This window comes from Xenopus tropicalis, chromosome 1 (assembly GCF_000004195.4).
Source record: "Xenopus tropicalis strain Nigerian chromosome 1, UCB_Xtro_10.0, whole genome shotgun sequence".
Classification (NCBI taxonomy): Eukaryota; Metazoa; Chordata; class Amphibia; order Anura; family Pipidae; genus Xenopus; species Xenopus tropicalis.
The window spans coordinates 144,837,915-144,855,885 of record NC_030677.2 but is presented as its reverse complement, the minus strand read 5'-3'; the positions used below and the strand labels follow the sequence as shown (position 1 = coordinate 144,855,885).

The following is a 17,971-nucleotide window of genomic DNA, read 5'->3' as shown; positions in this document are numbered from 1 at the left end:
GCTTCTTGTAGGTGATCTTTATGAGTGATTTTATCATAAGTAAGTAATTTATCATGCTGTACTTCAACTTAATTTTACCAACTGCACATAAAATAATGTTCTGTCCTTGCAAGTGGCACAATGTGCTGTACAAGACAACAGTAAAAGACAGGGGAAAATGGCAAGTGGGAAGTGTGATGCATTGTGTTGCAGTAGACATGGGTGTTTTATGGCTTGTCGTATGAGTGGTTTTGTGACATTGTCATAATTGTAGCATAATAGGGAATATGGAATGTTTTTGGGACTTCTTATTAATAATGGGAATTACATATGAAGTGGGATCTATGTGGTCTAAAAGCTACAGTTTAAAATGTATAGTGGGTTCAGAGATGAAAAGTTTATTGCTAAATATTACTGAATAGCACCAAAAGCTGATTCTGGAACTGTGTTGCGCAGGTTAATACATGCAAATAGTGTGGTTACCTTAATGCTGAACATACCAGTTGCCTTTACTTCCAGTTTAGTTACAGTTAATGAGGGATTGTTGCATATACTGTAGATTTCTGTGAAATACCTAATTATTTTAATGCCATATGCATAGCTAAATGTAAGTCTGCATGTGATAAAACATAGGTTTATAACAGTAGGTGCACAAAAATCAAGGTTCTGCATAGAGGGATTATATTCTGCTCCTGTGTGGATGCATAATGCTGTGCTCGCTGAGAGTCAGCGTGTAAGATGATGAGTGTGATGCAGGGGTGGTGTCTGTGCTTTGCTGAGTTGAGAAGTTTGCTGCAGTATAAATACTGATGCTGTGTCCTCTATCTGCCGCAGTGCTCTGCATCTCACTCGCTGAGTGCATCTTACCTGCTCCAGACATCTGCCACACCCCTTCTGCTCTCTATCTAAATATTCTTACACATTAGCTTATCTAACTGGCATATTCCTTTCTCATTTCTTTATCCTTCATCTCTGCCTCTCTTTCTGAAAGAACCTACATTTTAGCATATCTCTGCTAGCCTCTGCCTGTTACCTCTTCTCTCACTTTCTCCTTGCCTTTAGCTGTTTGTATCTTAAACCCTACCATGCTCAGCTTCAGCCTGGAACGGTCTATGGGCCCTGTCACATACCGCAGGCCCCCTGGGGACCACTACCTCCGCTCCAGCTCTGTCTCTCTAACCCACAGTGGTAGCAGCAGCTTTCAGTCACACTCTCGGAGCCGACGTAGTGCACCATCTTATAGTGAAAGCCCTGAACCCTCCAATGGACCCAGAGATGAAAAAGAGGCCTTGCAGGGGCTGAATGAGAGATTTGCTGGATACATAGAAAAGGTGCGGAGACTGGAAGAGCAGAACCGTAGTTTGCAGCAAGAGGCAACAGCTTTGCGGAAACAGCAGGCTGGAATATCTGCCATTGGACAGCTATATGAGAGGGAGATTAGAGATATGCGCAACCAACTCCTGAAAATTAACTCTGAAAATGGTCAGGAACAACTTGAGAGAGACAGACTGAGTGAAGACATTGAGTTGTTAAGGCTGAAAACCCAAGAAGAGGAAAGGTTGAAGGAAGAGGCTCTAAATTCTGAGAGGGCACTCAGGCAGTTCTTGCAGGAGTGTAGCTTGGACAGAGAGCAGCTTGGCAGAAAGGTACAGTCTTTGGAAGATGAGGCAGCCCATCTGTGCAAGTGCCACCAAGAGGATGTGGAAGAGATGATACAGCAGATACATGGAAGTCAGGTAACAACACAACAGATGGGAGAGGTGCCCAGTTTGGAGCTGGCATCGGCCCTGAAGGACATTAGGTCTCAGCTCGAAGGTCATATCGGTAAGAACAACTTGCAAACACAAGGCTGGTTTCAAGGTAAGTTTGGATAAGTTGCATCCAAAAGTAGTGATGGGGAACAGGCCAGGATTGGGCTTTAAAATAGACCCTGACATTTAAGGTATACAGAGGCCCAAACAGTCCCCCACCAGCCCAATAAATAGTGACCGTCTACAGCATCTTACAGAAACCCCTCTGGCATTTGCCTGAACCCACAGATTGCCAGTCTGGGCCTTATGGGGTAGATAAAGGTATAAAAATGAATTATTTGTAAATGATTACTGTTATAACTTTAGGTTCTTAGTCACTTGTGCAAAGTATTATATGCTGTTCAGATGCAGATAGAGAGAGAGAGAGAGAGAGATAATGTAAAAAATGGGCTTTTAACTTTAAAAATGATACCACAGTTGTAGACTTGCTCCTCTCCAGTTGATACTTCCCTGAATCCCCAGTTGAGACATGACTTAACTACTGCAATATTAGAAGTTTTATCATTTGACTATTGCTGCAGTTTTTAACTTTTTTTTTTAGTTTTGCAACATGTAGCATAAACATAATGTAGTTATGCTAAATCCAAGCTATTGATTTGTGGTGATATGTGATTTCTTTCTTGTAGTAAAAAACTAAAGGCAACCTTTGTAGAGAACAAATATCTGACTTTTTATTTGGGTGCCATTCTAGTATTAAACATAACAGACATTTCAGATTAGTGTCCTGCTGTCTGATTTCGACCATTTTAACATTTAATCATTTTAGCACCCTTTGGAGAACCTCTTCTTGCAGATTGCTGTCCATATTATCTTTGTTTCCATTTTATTCCTGGTCAGGAAGTAGTTAAGTGTTTTCAGTGTGAAATCCCTGAGTCACGATTTGATTCTATATTAGGAGCTGCGTCTCCGCTCTCCCTCCATCCTCTCTCATGCAGCTGAATTAGTAAGCAGGACACATACAGAGGTCCTGCGGCTCTCATTCCCCTGCTTGGATTTTAGAACACCTTGTCCTCTGTGGTTTACAAATATATGTGTACTTTTCACATCTATCTATCTATCTATCTATCTATCTATCTATCTATCTGTGTGTGTGTTAATTATATAAGGTATAACCAGTATATCACATATCTATCTATCTATCTATCTATCTATCTATCTATCATCTATCTATCTATCTATCTATCTATCTATCTATCTATCTATACATCTATCTATCTGTGTGTGTGTTAATTATATAAGGTACATGTATAACCAGTATATCACATATCTATCTATCTATCTATCTATCTATCTATCTATCTATCTATCTATCTATCTATCTATCTATCTATCTATCTATCATCTATCTATCTCTATATGTCTATCTATCAATCTATCATCTATCTATCTATCTATCTATCTATCTATCTATCATCTATCTATCTCTATATGTCTGTCTATCAATCTATCTATCTGCGTGTGTGTATGTGTGTGTTAATTATATAAGGCACATGTATAACCAGTATAACACCTATCTATCTATCTATCTATCTATCTATCTATCTATCTATCTATCTATCTATCATCTTTGTGTGCGTTAATTACATAAGGCACACGTATAACCTGTAAAGTCCTTACAATGAGGGTACATATTATATATATATATATTTGATTTGTATTGATCTATGCTACACTGCATGCTTACCAGCAATAGGGAGCATGGCAGGATCAAAGAGAATAAGCACAAGGAGTTAAAGGTTAAAGATCAATTTACATTAGTTATTACCTTAGTTGACTAATAACTCTTTTTAACTTGTTAAAAGCATTTATATTTTCAACCTGCATGCTTATATATATTTGTATATATAAAACAAATGGTGGTAAAGTATACATGTATATTTAAAATGGATTCGTTGGAAAAGGCCAGGTACCCTTTAATAATGATGGTAAGCCTGTAAGTTTGCAAGCTAAAAGTCAGAACAGCAGTTATAGGAGTGAAGGTTGGGCATGAAGGATGTTGCTTTTTTATTCAGTCTCATAGCGCATCCTCTTACTGCATATCTCTGCTGCTAAATATCTAGTTGTTAATGAGAAGACAGCATAACATCAATTTTAAAACTAGATAATAGTAAGCCTGGTTTGCCATTTACATTCTTTAATTGTCATAGGCAAGCTGAATTTCCCTTTCTTTACCTGATGTTACTGCACAGCTGAAAATCTGTTCCAAGTACTTACTACTTTTTCTGTAGAGTAATAATTTCTTGTTACAAATATACCATATACCATTCTTTAGTTGTAGCAATAATTGCATTTTATTAAGAAGGTATTTTAGTTTGTAGGCATGCATAATAGTAATACTAATGGTATTTGTCTATCTCATCCCTTGTGTTAGGGGTATGCTATAATAAACTACAAATACAACACCATCAATAAAGCTGATAATATATATCTGTGCTATTAAAAAAGAAAAAAGGAAGAAATAAAATGACAGTTGGCTTGGCATATGATGGATGTTGTGTACCAAAATCCCCAGTAGAACAGTCCCAGTGCAGCACACTCTGCAACTTATTTTTCTGCATTGCAGCAGTTTTAACATCCCAGCAAGCTTGCTCTTATTACACTTGAGTCCTGCACTGCAGCATGGCTCTTCTGTGTGGTGTGAATCTGGCTTGTTGCCCAAGTCATATGTAATGCCATATACTGCATTTGGGGAATGGCATTTACCATAGGGATATTAATTAGGAGTTTAGATGCAATTAAAGTTATCAGGATGTTGTTCAAAATGGTATTATGAAGCCCATTTAACACAACACAGAAGTTTATCTTGCCCCACCCAGTAGCCTCAGCCAGTCTGAAACATCTGCCCCCTTTGCTTTTTCCATGCTGCCCCCCGTGTAGTTATGGAATCACTTCTCTGTTCTATACTGCAGCATTGCTCATTTACTGCAGAACTGCAGTCTCAAACTACTTTCTCAAACACACATATCATTTCCTTTGCTTCCCTCGCCCACCATGGTTTAGCTTTCTTTGCTACTCTTTCTTTGGTTCACAGCATTTCACCCATCTGCTTTTACTTTCTCCATTACATGTAATTTTCAGTTTTCATTGGGTTCCTTGTTCCATCCACATAGCTGACAGAGGTCATAGTGACAGTGATATCACTGTTGAGAAAATCTTTTACAGGTACATGCATCCCATTGCACTTCAGCCATTGCGTTTGGCTATCTTTAAATGGACCATTGGAATGAATGAGAAAAATAGTCATTTTCTTCCAAATGTAAGATGGGCAAGTTTAAAGGTGTGGCCTTGGTGTCTTTTGGGGATTTTCTTAGCACCCCTGTACCCTCTATGGTGCAGATTTCAGTAAATCAATAGAACATTAGCAGTTAGCATGGGTACAGGTTCCTGTAATGACAGGGCTCCCTGCACAGTAAAAATGGTCAGAGTGCTCTGTTCTTTATCATTAAATAAGTTCCTGTGCCTTGCTATGGAGAATTAAGTGTTCAACCTTCCCATTATTCTTATTTATTTAGTAAAGGCTTTAGCCTTCAGGAGAAATGTGGGCAGTTCTTTTATACCACTAGATGGCACCTGGAACCTGGAGGATGTTTATTTTCAAGCCTTGTTAAATTTCCAACCTTCCCGTTACAGCGCAGCTGAACAAATTGAATGAGGCCTCCCAAGTGAATACTCAGGCCATACGTTCAGCCAGTGATGAAATCACCAATTACCGCCACCAGTTGCAGAGCCAGGTCACCCAACTGGAAGTCTTAAAGAGTTCACAGCAATCCCTGGAAAGACAGTGCTTGGACATGGAAGACCGCCATCAAGCTGAAATGGCATCCTACCAGGTATACAGCAATTATTTAGTGCAACATAGATAATATATATCAGGTATTTGTATTGCTATATTTTGCCCCTACACATGGCAAACTGCTATTGAATATTGAATACTGCTATTTTGGCAGTATTGGTGCAAACTTAAATGCAATGAGAAGAATTTTTGAATGACCATAATAAATTCCAAATATGCCGATACAACAGTGAAGCTATAAGATAAGTTTTTTTGTCAAGCTGAATATGGCAGCTGAATTAAAAAGACACTGAAAACATAATAGGGTTTTTTTGCTGCTGTAAGTGCAGTGGTATAAATGCAGTTTCTAATGCAATCACCATGTTTTACCCACAAAGCAGCATTTTTATCTCATGAGTCCAGTTCCATTGCAATCACCAGTGGTAAATGTGCCTGACACAAATCTGGTCGACATGAAGATTGCCCTGAAATTTTTTAAATTCAATTGGTGCCATTTCTGGCACTGAGTATGACAAGTGGACCCGGTTCTTCTGGAGCAACTGTGCTACTATGGCAACACTGGAGCTACCACCTGCTTCAAAGGTAGTGGTAACTGCAGGGTTCCCCTACGTCATTAGGCACCATTGTGCACAATTCAGAACAGAAGGTAGGCAATGGTGCTGAGTGCAAATATACAGAATAATTCTGTTCATTGTGGGAAGCTAATTGACTAAATCTGATTTGGTACTGCCAACTTTTCCCCCATAGGTAAGCTACATTTGCTGCATGGCTAATTAGTCATTGGCTGGGATGCATCCCACCCATGGTCTCAGCTGTAGCTTGAATTGGTTTGTGCCGTGTGCTGTCCAACTTATTACATGTGGTGAGGGGTGATTATTTCCCATACAGTGTGTTCAAGGGACAGATTATATTAAAAGGATTATGTCATACAATGAAGTCTGTGGAGCCTTAGAGTAAATTGGGGGTCATAAACATCCTTTGGAGGGCCACATCTGGTCTGCGGGTCTCCAGTTGTACAGCCCTGTTCTAGAGTATGTCTAATCAAAGCCCTTCATGATATATTACTTATAAGCTTCTGCGAATAAAAGGTTATAATGAGAGGTATTGTATGGGATGCATATTAAAAATATATATTCTTTATCAAATGATTTTAATGAAGTTTAGCTTTTCTACAGCATCCAGATAGTTAGTAGTGCTGGGACAACTAGAAAAAGGTCAGCTCCTGAACTAAAGCGACAGAAGTGGCCTGGCAAGGAAAACATAACTATGTGATAGGGTTTAAGAAACTTTCTGCAGACTATCTGTGTAATTAGAGCCCAATGGACCCCCCTATTCTTTTATGAAAATATGTCACCCAGTTTTTTTTTTTTTTTTTTTCTGCAAAGGTGTTCCACCATACTGAAAAGAAAGCAATAAATAAAAAAAAAATATTAACATGAGTAACAGATTTTGTGCAGTACAATTAAAATATGCTTGATGCTCTTGTAAAAACAGCATACTGACTTTAAATGGGTTCCTGTGCTGTTTATTGTGGGCCCCCACAATCCTCTGTAGTTATAAAATCTTTCTTTATTCAGTAGAATTAGTCATTATAATAAGGCATATGACTGGTTCTAAACGATTTTTGGGTCTGTAAAGTCACTTCATTTGGATCCCCTGAGAAAAAGGTTAAGCGTTTTTATTATTATTAACACATTTACAAAGTACCAATATATTCCAAAGTGCTGTGCAATAAATGGCTGTATACAAGGAACTTACATAAAGAAACAACAAAAAAAAAAAACAACAACCAATACAAGAGGTAAAAAAGGGCCCTGCCCAAATGAGTTTACAATTCGCTATTACAGGTATTGGATCTCTTATCTGGAAAACCATTATCAAGAAAGCTCCGAATTACGGAAAGCCCGTCTCCCATAGACTCCATTTTAATCAAATAATACAGAATTTTAAAACTGATTTCCTTTTTCTCTGTAGAAATAAAACAATACTTTGTAATTGATCCCAACTAAGGTATAATTAATCCTTATTGGATGCAAAACAATCCTATTGGGTTTAATTATTGTTTTATTGATGTTTTAGTAGACAAGGTATGGAGATCCAAATTACGGAAAGACCCCTTATCCGGAATACCCTTGGTCCCAAGCATTCTGGATAATGGGTCCTATACCTGTACTACCTAATAGCTGCTTTGTTTCCAAAGCTCTAATCAAATATGTCTCATTGGGTTAGTAGTCAGAACACTGCATGAGTAGGGGTGCTGTCTAGTGCACTAATTAATTCACTGGCCCTTGGGACCACCAGGAGTTTTGAACTCCCAAGCTGCATATCTACTTCTAAACAATATTGTATTATAATGCAATATCCCTTTTTGATTCAATTAGGATACACTGCAGCAGCTGGACAACGAGCTGAGGACCACAAAGTGGGAAATGGCTGCTCAGATCAGAGAATATCAAGATCTTCTCAATGTCAAAATGGCCCTTGACATTGAAATAGCTGCCTACAGGTAAGGTATAAGTTTGGCACTGGACTCCCTATGACAAAAATGCAGAATTTTAAGCAACCTTTAAATTGGTCTTTTTTTTTCTTTTATATAACTCTTGAATTATTTGCCCACTACTCTTTCCATCTTTCAAATGTGGGTCACGGACCCCAACATCTAAAAAACAAATGCTCTATAAAGCTACAATTTTATTATTATTGCTACTTTTTATTACTCACCTTTCTATTCAAGCAAAATCCTATTCATATAGCAGCCTCAAATCAATGTCTGGTTGCGGAGATAATTTTGACCCTAACATCAGATAGCTGCTGAAATTCCAAACTGGAGAGCTGCTGAATAAAAACCTACATAACTCTAAAATCACAAATAGTAAAAAAATAAAAACCATTTGCAAATTGTCTCAGAATATAACTTTATACATGATGCTAAAAGTTAATTTAAAGGTGAATAACCCATTTCAATTGTCTATTTTAAAAAATCCAGCGTATACTTTAGATGGCATTTTGACCTTTATTATCCTGTGCAAGTTTTCTGTTTAGCAAAACTGTGTAAGATTCAGGTGGAATTAATGGCTGGCTGACTAAATACCCCCAAATTGTTAGTTTAGTCAAAAATAGATATGCTTCATTTTTCTACAACATATTATATTGTAGCACTCTTCCATAATCAGAGTGACATTGGAGATGCTTTGTTAAAAAGCTAATTAATACAATCAAATAGTTTTGCCACTTATCAGCAGTTTGACCAGTTGCACTCTTTTCCAAAAACAGCAAGAGAATGGTGCCACCAGTTTCAAATTATGCTCCAAAGTTTACAACTGAATAACTTTTGATAAATTGTCCTCTAGAAACACATTTTTAGTACTCAATAATCCTTTAGAAAAAAATGATAAACGTTCAGTATATTGCTGAGGATATTAAATACATTTCCTAGTCTTTATTACCTACTTCAATTCATTCTTTTAGATGTACAATGTAAGTTATTGAAGTAATCTTAATGCTTTGGTTTTCCCTAAGAGGAGGGTGGTGATCTAAAACTCCCGTGTGCCATTACCCCAAGCAAGAAGGGTTCCCTTTAAAATTAAATAAATTGAAGTTTAAAGTTTTTTGTATTTTCAGAGCAATTGAAAATGTTAATCATTTTCAGACAATATTAGAGGGATAGTATATGATTATTTTATATAAGTATATAAGTGACTTGACTAATGTGCCCACTACTTTTGCTTTACTTCAGAAAACTATTAGAAGGTGAAGAATGTCGACTTGGTTCTGGATTTGATCCCTTTTCATTTGATGAAAAGATTCCACGTGGGCCAAGCACTCCAAAACACATCAAAGTTAAAAAAGAGGAAAAGATTAAAATTGTGGAAAAATCAGATAAAGAAACAGTCATTGTAGAAAAACAAACAGAAGAAACCCATGTAACAGAGGAAGTGACTGAGGAAGATGAAGTAGTTGGCTCTCCTGAGGAGGAACAGGAAGAAGAAAAGGAGAAAACACCCTCTGAAGAACAAGAGGAAATAGAAAGTAAGGAAGAAGAACAGGGAGAAGAGAAAGACGAGGAAAATGAGGAGGAGCATGATACAGTGGAGGAAGAAGAGGAGACTAAAGACAAGCAGGGGGAGGATTCTGCTGATACTGAAGAGGGAGAGGGGGAAAAGGCTGGGGAAACAAAGGATGAAGAATTGGATAAAAAAGAAGAAAAGAAACCCACTAAGGCAACAGATAAAGGACCCGAACTAAAGATAAAAGAGGGGGAACCAAAAGAGAAGTCAGACAAGGAAGAAGGGAAAGGTGAACAGAAATCAAAAGAAGATAAACCAGTGAAGAAAGAAGAGAAGGAAGAACCAGCAAAAAAAGAAGACAAGGCTTATAAAGAAGGTAAGGGTGAAGCGACAAAGACAGAAGATGAAGCAGCAGTGAAGAAAGAGAAAAAAGGGGAACCAACAAAGAAAGAGGAGAAGGAGCCTGCCAAGAAAAATGAACAAACCGGCATTGAAGAAAAGCCAGAGCCTGCCAAGAAAAAGGAAAAAGAGGAACCAAAAAAGGAAGAGAAAAAGGAGGCTGCCAAAACAGAAGACAAAAAGGAGCAAACTAGGGCTGATGAGAAGCCAGAGCCAGCCAAGAAAGAGGAGAAGGGAGAACAAATAAAGAAAGACCAAAAGGAGCCAGCCAAGAAAGAAGAAAAAGTAGATTCAAAAAAGAAGGAGGAGAAGGATGCTGCAAAAAAAGAAGAAAAAATGGAACAAACCAAGACTGTTGAAAAGCCAGATCTAGCCAAGAAAGGGGAAAAAGGTGAATCAAAAACAGAGGAAAAGCCAAAAGAAGATGAACCAACAAAAAAAGAGCCTGCTAGTAAAGAGGAAAAGAAGGAACAAGCCAAAACTGAAGAAAAGCCTGAACCAGTCAAGAAAGAAGAAAAGGGAGAACCAAAGGCAAAAGAGCAGAAGGAGCCTGTCAAGAAAGAAGAAAAAACAGAACCAGTTAAAAAAGATGAAGGCAAAGAGTCATCTAAGAAAGATGTTCCTAAAAAGGAGGAGTCAGCTAAGAAAGATGATAAAGAAATAGCCAAAAAAGAGGAGAAGGGAGCAGCCCAAAAAGATGAGGAATTGAGCAAGAAAGATGAGCCTATGAAAAAAGAAGAGAAGCAGGAACCAGCCAAGAAAGAGGAGCCTTCAAAAAAAGAAGAAAAAAAGGAACCATCAACAAAAGTAGTCCCAACTGAAGAGGAACAGAACCTACCAGAGAAAGTAGAAAAAAAGGAATCTGCAAAGAAGGAAGAGAAAAAACAACCAGTTACAGAAGAAAAGAAAGAGGCCCCAAAAAAAGAGGTTGCAGCTGACAAGAAAGAGGATAAGGAAACCACCAAGAAAGAAACCAAGGAATCCACAAAAAAAGAAGACAAGCCAGAGTCTGCCAAGAAAGAAGACTCTCCTAAAATAGATGAGAAAAAAGAGACTCCTAAGAAGGAAGAGAAAAAGGAACCAACTAAGAAGGAAGAACCTTCTAAGCAAGAAGAAAAAACAGAACCCCCTAAGAAAGAAGTAAAGGATCAAGTAAAAGATGACAAAGAACCAGCTAAAAAGGAAGAGAAATCACCCAAAGCAGAGGTTAAAACACCAAGTAAAGAGCCTGAGAAGCAGCCCAAACTTGATGGGAAGCCAGCTAAGGATGATGTAAAGAAGTCAGCAAAGGTAGAGGAAAGCAAACCAGCAACAGATGAAGAAAAAATACCTTCCAAGGTAGAAAAACCACCTAAAACAGAGGAAAAGAAGGAGTCATCCAAAGACAATGAACCACTCAAAAAAGCAGAGAAAGAGCCCACCAAGAAAATTACAGAAGTAACAAAAATAGAAGAAAAATCTAAGGAAGATAGTCAAAAGATCACAAAAAAGGATCCTGTTGGTGGAAACACACAAAATGTGAAACCAAAGACTGAGAAAATAGAAAAGTCCTCCGGTACAGACCAGCTAGAAAGTGAATCCACTCAGGGAGCAAAAAGTGAGAAGTAAACCAAATTTCAAAATACAATGCAAGCTGAGGGTGCTAACCACCAATCAGGCCAACACAGGCCAAAGGATATTACTCTGGATCTGTCAACCTCAGAGACTTTGATTTGAAATGGTGGACCCAACTATGCTGCAGTTCAGATTGGACATTAAGTTAACTGCTTGCTAGGGTGATCAGGAGCAGCCTGCACTCTGCAACTTTCTCTGGTACAGTGGTTCAACCCTATCCTTAAGAAACCTCAACACTAGTGTATTAACATGTGAACACACTGAGGGGGAATCATTTACAAAGGAGAGATTATATGAATGATGTTGCAACTCTTTTCTCCTTTTGTGCAAATAAGTAATTTATGTACACATATGAGATAGAAACAGTTTGGGAAATAATGTTGAGAGGTTAAACCATTAGATCAGTATGTAAGATATGTATGTTAGACAATATTATGAAAATTAGAGTGTCATCTAGAGGAAGTGAAGTACTGATCAATGAGGAGAGAAACCACAGGTCAAAAAGGTGCATAATGAGTGGTCCACAGATTTCAATCTACTTAGACATTTAGGAATGAATGTTCAAGTGTGAAACCTTGAGTTAGAATCATAGGAAGGAGAAGGAATTGCACCATTAAAGGAAAAAATGCAAATCAGGGAAGAAGATTTGTGCACATTATTAGGTTAGTAAATGTATATTTCACACCCAAAATTGCCTCTATTTTTTGCACTTTACATACAGAAATCACTACAATTGATAAGACTTTCTGTAGCAAGCAAACCAGCATCCCTAGAAAGGACCTGACAATGCAGGTGCTAATAAAACATGTTATAAACCACCCACAGCTGATTTTTCCCTCTTGGCTTCCCTCAAAACAAGAGCACTGAATTAGTGCTAGAGCAGGTTGAGGTGTCCAAAGTATTGGGTTAGTAAACAGCACTGTAACTGGATAAGGTATACAAAGAATGGTTTGTACCATGTTAGCTCCAGCTTGCGTCGGTTGGCATTGTTATGTTAGATACAATTAGACAAGTAAAAGCTTACAGCCTGAAAATGATATTGTCTTTAGGGGATATGTAAAGTAACAGAACATAGGATCTTTCAAAACTTTTAATCCAAAGTGTTTCAGGGGAAGACAGATTTCTTCCAGCAGTAGATGCCTTCTTAGCATATTCTTATCATATCATCCTGTTCTCTGCCGGGGGCACACACTGCTTTGCTGTTTGTTGCAAGACCCTGCGGCAGCCACTGGATAAGTGAATGTAATGAAAAAGATTCAGGGAAAAGATACAGGAATATCTGAATAGCCATAAAATGATAGGCAGATGTACACAGAAGATAGAGATAAACCAAGACTGATGCATTAACTGCAAACCGTAACTCCTTTTGTGATGGCTGTTTATCATATTTGAACATTGTTCTTCAGGTTCACTAGTTACAGAAGGAGTTAATCATGCACTGTTCCAGTCCTATACACCTTGCTTATCAAACTGTGCAATAATACATATAGTAATAAAAAGAATTATCAACCCCTGTGTGTTATTAATGAGTTTTATGTAAGTTGTGCAAATGTCATTTCCTTATAAATGCGCAATTACATTGCAGCAGTCCAAGCTAATCCCCAGCCTGTGTGCCATTTGCCCAGAAAGTAAGGTTGAACAACTAATATGGGTTATTTTCTTACTGATTAGTAAACTGTCTATAGTAGTATAGTAGTGCACTAATATGGATGTGAATAAGCATCCTTTTTGGCAAATCAGGTGCAAGTGGTGGCAAACCATTTTTACCCCGTGTTTGTGTCACCTCCATGCAGTGTTTATAGCAGTAATCGCTTCCAGTTCACTTGCTGCTAGTCAGTTCCAGCTACTGAAGTAAGCCTCAAGGGGAGCCCTGGAACTACTGTCGGGTTATTTTCAGATTTCCCTTGTTCCAAAGCAGGGATGTATATGAGTATATATAAACACAAGTAACTGTCTGAACATAGTTTCAACTTGCACTTAGTTGGGGTCCATTATTGTGCATTGGGCTTGTGTTAGTAAATAAAGACAGATATTACATTTATGGATACTAAGCAGTATCCTTTGTAGAAGGCAGAATGCAATTTTTGAAAGTGGACCTACACCCAGGTTTGCAACCTGCATTTTTGACCAACTACCTAACCAGCTACTGCCTTAACAACTTGTTAACCACCATAAAACTAAAATTGGTGCAAAGCAAAAGTGACATCAGAAATGGGTGGGGAAAAAGACTGGAAAAGAGGGATTAAAGAATTAAAACATCCTTATAATGAGACCCTTGACCCAACACGCCCACCAGCACCCCTCCACAAGGCTCTAGCAGACGCAGTGACCAAAATATAGTTTGCTACTCTCAAACACATATACACTTGAGAATAAAAAATAATGCTTTATTACACAGGATATAAAATTATGTCATTTGAATACAGTTATTACAAGAATCAATTTCTATATCTATTGCTTAAAAATAATTTGAAAGTAATTATTAAAGTGTCATAAAGCATTAGAGTGATGATGCATCAAGTACAGTTACACAGCAGACATTTGTGTATATTTGCACTTTTTAGTTTTGTTTGGTTATTAATGTTGATCTTGTGAGTTTAATTATATTAAAGGAGAATGCAAGTCAAAATTTAAGAAGCATACTGCCCAATAGTCCTCCTATTGTTTAGTAAAAACGCCACACTTTTGGCTCACCTAATCAAATATTTACTCAGTCACACTTACTTCACAATTTCTAGAACAGGCAGCCATCTCTAAAAAGGTATTCTCCCTTCCTTTCCCTCCTTGCTTCATACTGCACATGTATTTCATTCCCTCCCCCCTCCCCTCTGCCAGATCCGCTTCTGATTGGCTGGTGGGCATGTGTAGCTCAGAACAGGAGACAGGATCAAGTTGCACACATGCTCAGAGAATAGGAAGGCTGCCGCTGGCACCTACAGGAAGGGGAGAGAGATTTCAGTGATGTCACTGTAGTCTTCACACTGCTGTAGGCTGCCTGCACCATATCTCAGAGAAGCAAGCAGGGATCTGGGAATTTAGATATGCAGTAAGTACCTAAAAAGAATGCCTTTAGAGTTACTTTTAATTTATATTAACCTTTCATTGTCCTTTAAGAAGACACATAAGCACTGGAATAATATTGTTATTCAAAAATGCTTTATAGCTGCAAGTATGAAAAAACAAATTGTCCACCACACGAAACAGAAGTAATTTACAAAGGCCCAAGATACACCCTTTGTGCTAATACCCTTTTGCTCTAATGAATCCTCTGAAACAACGATTCCTCCTCTTCAGAAAAAAAAAATCTTCAGAAGCTCCCCAAGCTTCCTCACTAAATGATGGCTAAGCTTCTTTAGAATCAAAAGCCATTCAGAAGCGCTGCTCAGCAGCTCCCTCCAGCAAGTACCACAAAACTTTTTCCTGATAAGGCAGCATTATAACAGCCGACATATTCAGGGGAGACACAATGCTTTCTCTTGGCATTCTGTTTTGCACCTCCATGATTTTCAGGCAAGCTGCCCAATGGAAGAGAGAGAAAGCAGAGGAAAAAAAAAAAAAAAACTATTAATGATAGAAAAGAAGAAAGAAAAAGACTCCGTAGGGACTTACCAAGCTTGTAAGGCAGAAGAGCTTGAGACTGAGGGATTCATGGCAAAAGGGAACAGGCGACCTAAGCTGATACAAAATAAAGTCACCAAAAGAAGAACCCCTAACAAATGAGATCTCACTCTGGGGGGGGGGGGGGGGCACGGACTCACACAGCTCTTGCAAGGTAGGGGTACAGTCGAAAGAACGCTGTCCATCCCCTTCTCAACTTAAGGAGTTGGGAACAGAAGCCTGTAGGGAGAACCGCAAAACTCAAAAAACACTCCCCTGAATCCCTAGAGACACAAGCAACTTCTGGATCACTCCCATGTCACACCTCAGTGACCTAACGAAACAGGGGGGTAGTGCCCATTAGTACAACTATCGGGAGAACTGCCAGACACCCCAAACAAGCCTTACCCTGACTTAACAAGAAAGGAAAGAGGGCCGGTCACATTCTGCCATTTGTTTACAGAGACAAGCATCAATACTTTCCCAGGAACCTGCACCAACCTGGTAAGACCTTTCACTGATCTAGAGGAAAGGAACAAAAAGAAAAAAGATGGGGCAGGTGGGCTCCTGGAAAACCTTTAAACCTTTGGGGGAGAGACTATCTGATCTGGGGGCAGGGGCAGGGGGGGGTGCCCCAGGTGTAATGCTGACATGGAGTGGCCAGGAAAACATGTTTTTTTTTTACAAAATGTATCCTCTATGCTCCTCTAAAAGAATCTTGCATAAAAATCTCAAAAGAGCACACAGATTTTTTTTTTTTTTAAGTTTGAAATTTGACTTGGGACAGAATATTTGTAAGTTTCCCAGGTTCCCTCATTCATGTGATTTGTGCTCTGATAAACCTCGCTTCGTACGATATTCAGTGCATGTATGGCGGATCGGCGAGACGACCGATATCGCAAAGGCTGCGGATATTGGTCAGGTTAAAAGATTTTGATAGCGCCCGAACAAAATCTGCGTTCAGGGCTGAATTGGCAGGTGGAGGTAGAATTCCTATTGTTTCTACCTCCACATCTGCCGATTCAGCCGTGACCATCAGTGGGGGAAATGAACGATCACAATTGCCACGTGTATGGTCAGCTTAAGTCTCTCTCTTTACTGCAAGTTGGAGTGATATCCCACCCTCCTGCAGCAGCTGATCAGCATAACAATGGAAAGGTATCAAGATAACAGCTCCTGGACACTTGTATTGCTAAAATTGCTCCCTCGTCCCGCCTAGTAGTAGATATGAGACTAAAACTTAATAGTAAAAAAGTCTGGGTCTCTAAAGTCATGATTCTTGCAGCTACTGAAGGAACGATCCTAGAGCCCGCACATGTGCAGTACAATGGAAAAGGTCGGATTTTTTTATTTGTTTTGGCTTTTCACTCTACTGCACATGTGCAGGTGGCACGAAGAGAGAAAAAGAGGATCACTCACAGGTACCCCTGGCCGGTGCAGGTTTCTGCTAAAAGGAGCACCAACTCTGGGTTCAGGTAAGTAATTACAATCAATTGGGGGTTTCTAACATTTTGGCACCTCCAGTGATTATACCTTTCCTTCTCTTTTAAAGTAGGTTAGGGAGGGTTATTCTCCTTTTTAGGAGGCAACTTTTTAATGGCTACTAAAGGGTTTACTTAAAGGGGAACTATCATGAAAAATGTTTTTATAATATTGAAAAAATAAAGTCTGGACTTCAGGCTCGTTTGCATTTGGGTTTTGTTCTGCTCATCAGCTGCCGGTCACCCTCCTGCAATTTACACATGCAGATATACATCTTACTTCAATAGCCAGATACAAGTATAAAAGCAACTTCACCCATAACAGTGGCAGTGACACATCAGTTGCAGCAATATTACACCTGCACAGGCAACTGTGTGTGTACAGGCACATAGATTCCTGTATGTTGGATTCACAGACACCTCTGTCTCAGTCAGAGCTCTCCTGTAGACTGACTAGCCAGTCTAATCAGGCCCACATGGTCAGTCTGTACTATTTACTCTGCTATATAGCCAGTCCATATATTCTGTTATCAATTAGCTTGCATACATTTGAAAACTACAATAATATAGCACAAACAGTAGCACAAGTTACATTTCCAACAACATTTATGTTATACAAAAGGAAAATTGTAGTTTTATGGAAAAATGTATGTGGATGCCCTAAAGTTATTGTTTTAACTACAACTCCCACATCACCTGCCAGCTCACTTGGCATGTATGTTTCAAATTGCTGGGCCTTTGTGCTAAAAAACTTGATTGCTGCTGCTCAAAAAAGCAAGGGATATGTGGCTTCGTCATGTTTTTCTCATAAATAACCAAGAAATAAAGTTTTAGGTGTTTGTTAGTGACTCAGGTAAGGGAAATGGAAAGTATCAGACAATGTACAGGGAAATTGGGTTGAATTTTTAGACCTTCTTTAAAGTCTATTCCAGGTTCTCTATCCAGTAGGAAAAATGGGCAGGTGGGGGTTGAACTTTAGATGTCAGTCAAGAATGGTTGGACTCCTCCCACTCCTCTCTGCTGAGAACACAAGCTGCCTGTCAGAACTGAGCCAAGTTAAGCAGATTCCCATTCATGATAGTTTCCCTTTAACTCTATTCTTTTAAAAAGTATAATACAAAGGCCAGGAATTCTCCTTCATTATATGCAGTAATGGTTCATTTGGATAAAAAAAAAAAAAAACCATTGACAGTTGATAATTCAGCTGCTTTCAAATTTTCAAGTCATCCAAGACTGTCAGCCAGATTCATGATAATGGCTATGGCTGGTAGAGGAGCTTTGGTGGATACT

The 17,971-nt window shown here is 38.8% G+C and overlaps 1 protein-coding gene across 1 annotated transcript; it reads left to right on the top strand.

Annotated features, from left to right (window-relative positions):
- The first annotated feature begins 799 nt into the window (after positions 1-799).
- nefh (neurofilament heavy) lies at positions 800-13,114 on the top strand. Its single transcript, XM_002934289.5, has 4 exons — positions 800-1,839; positions 5,421-5,620; positions 7,965-8,089; positions 9,320-13,114. Exons 1-4 carry the CDS (start codon positions 1,065-1,067, stop codon positions 11,595-11,597), a joined length of 3,378 nt encoding a protein of 1,125 aa, XP_002934335.2. The 5' UTR covers positions 800-1,064; the 3' UTR covers positions 11,598-13,114.
- Positions 13,115-17,971: the final 4,857 nt, after the last annotated feature.

What these genes read in the sequence shown, in the direction of transcription:
- nefh (XM_002934289.5), top strand. Translation starts at nt 1,065, where the DNA reads ATGCTCAGCTTCAGCCTGGAACGGTCTATGGGCCCTGTCACATACCGC. An exon ending in AACACAAGGCTGGTTTCAAG is followed by an intron (nt 1,840 to 5,420) that starts GTAAGTTTGGAT and finishes TTCCCGTTACAG; the next exon opens with CGCAGCTGAACAAATTGAAT. An exon ending in ATTGAAATAGCTGCCTACAG is followed by an intron (nt 8,090 to 9,319) that starts GTAAGGTATAAG and finishes GCTTTACTTCAG; the next exon opens with AAAACTATTAGAAGGTGAAG.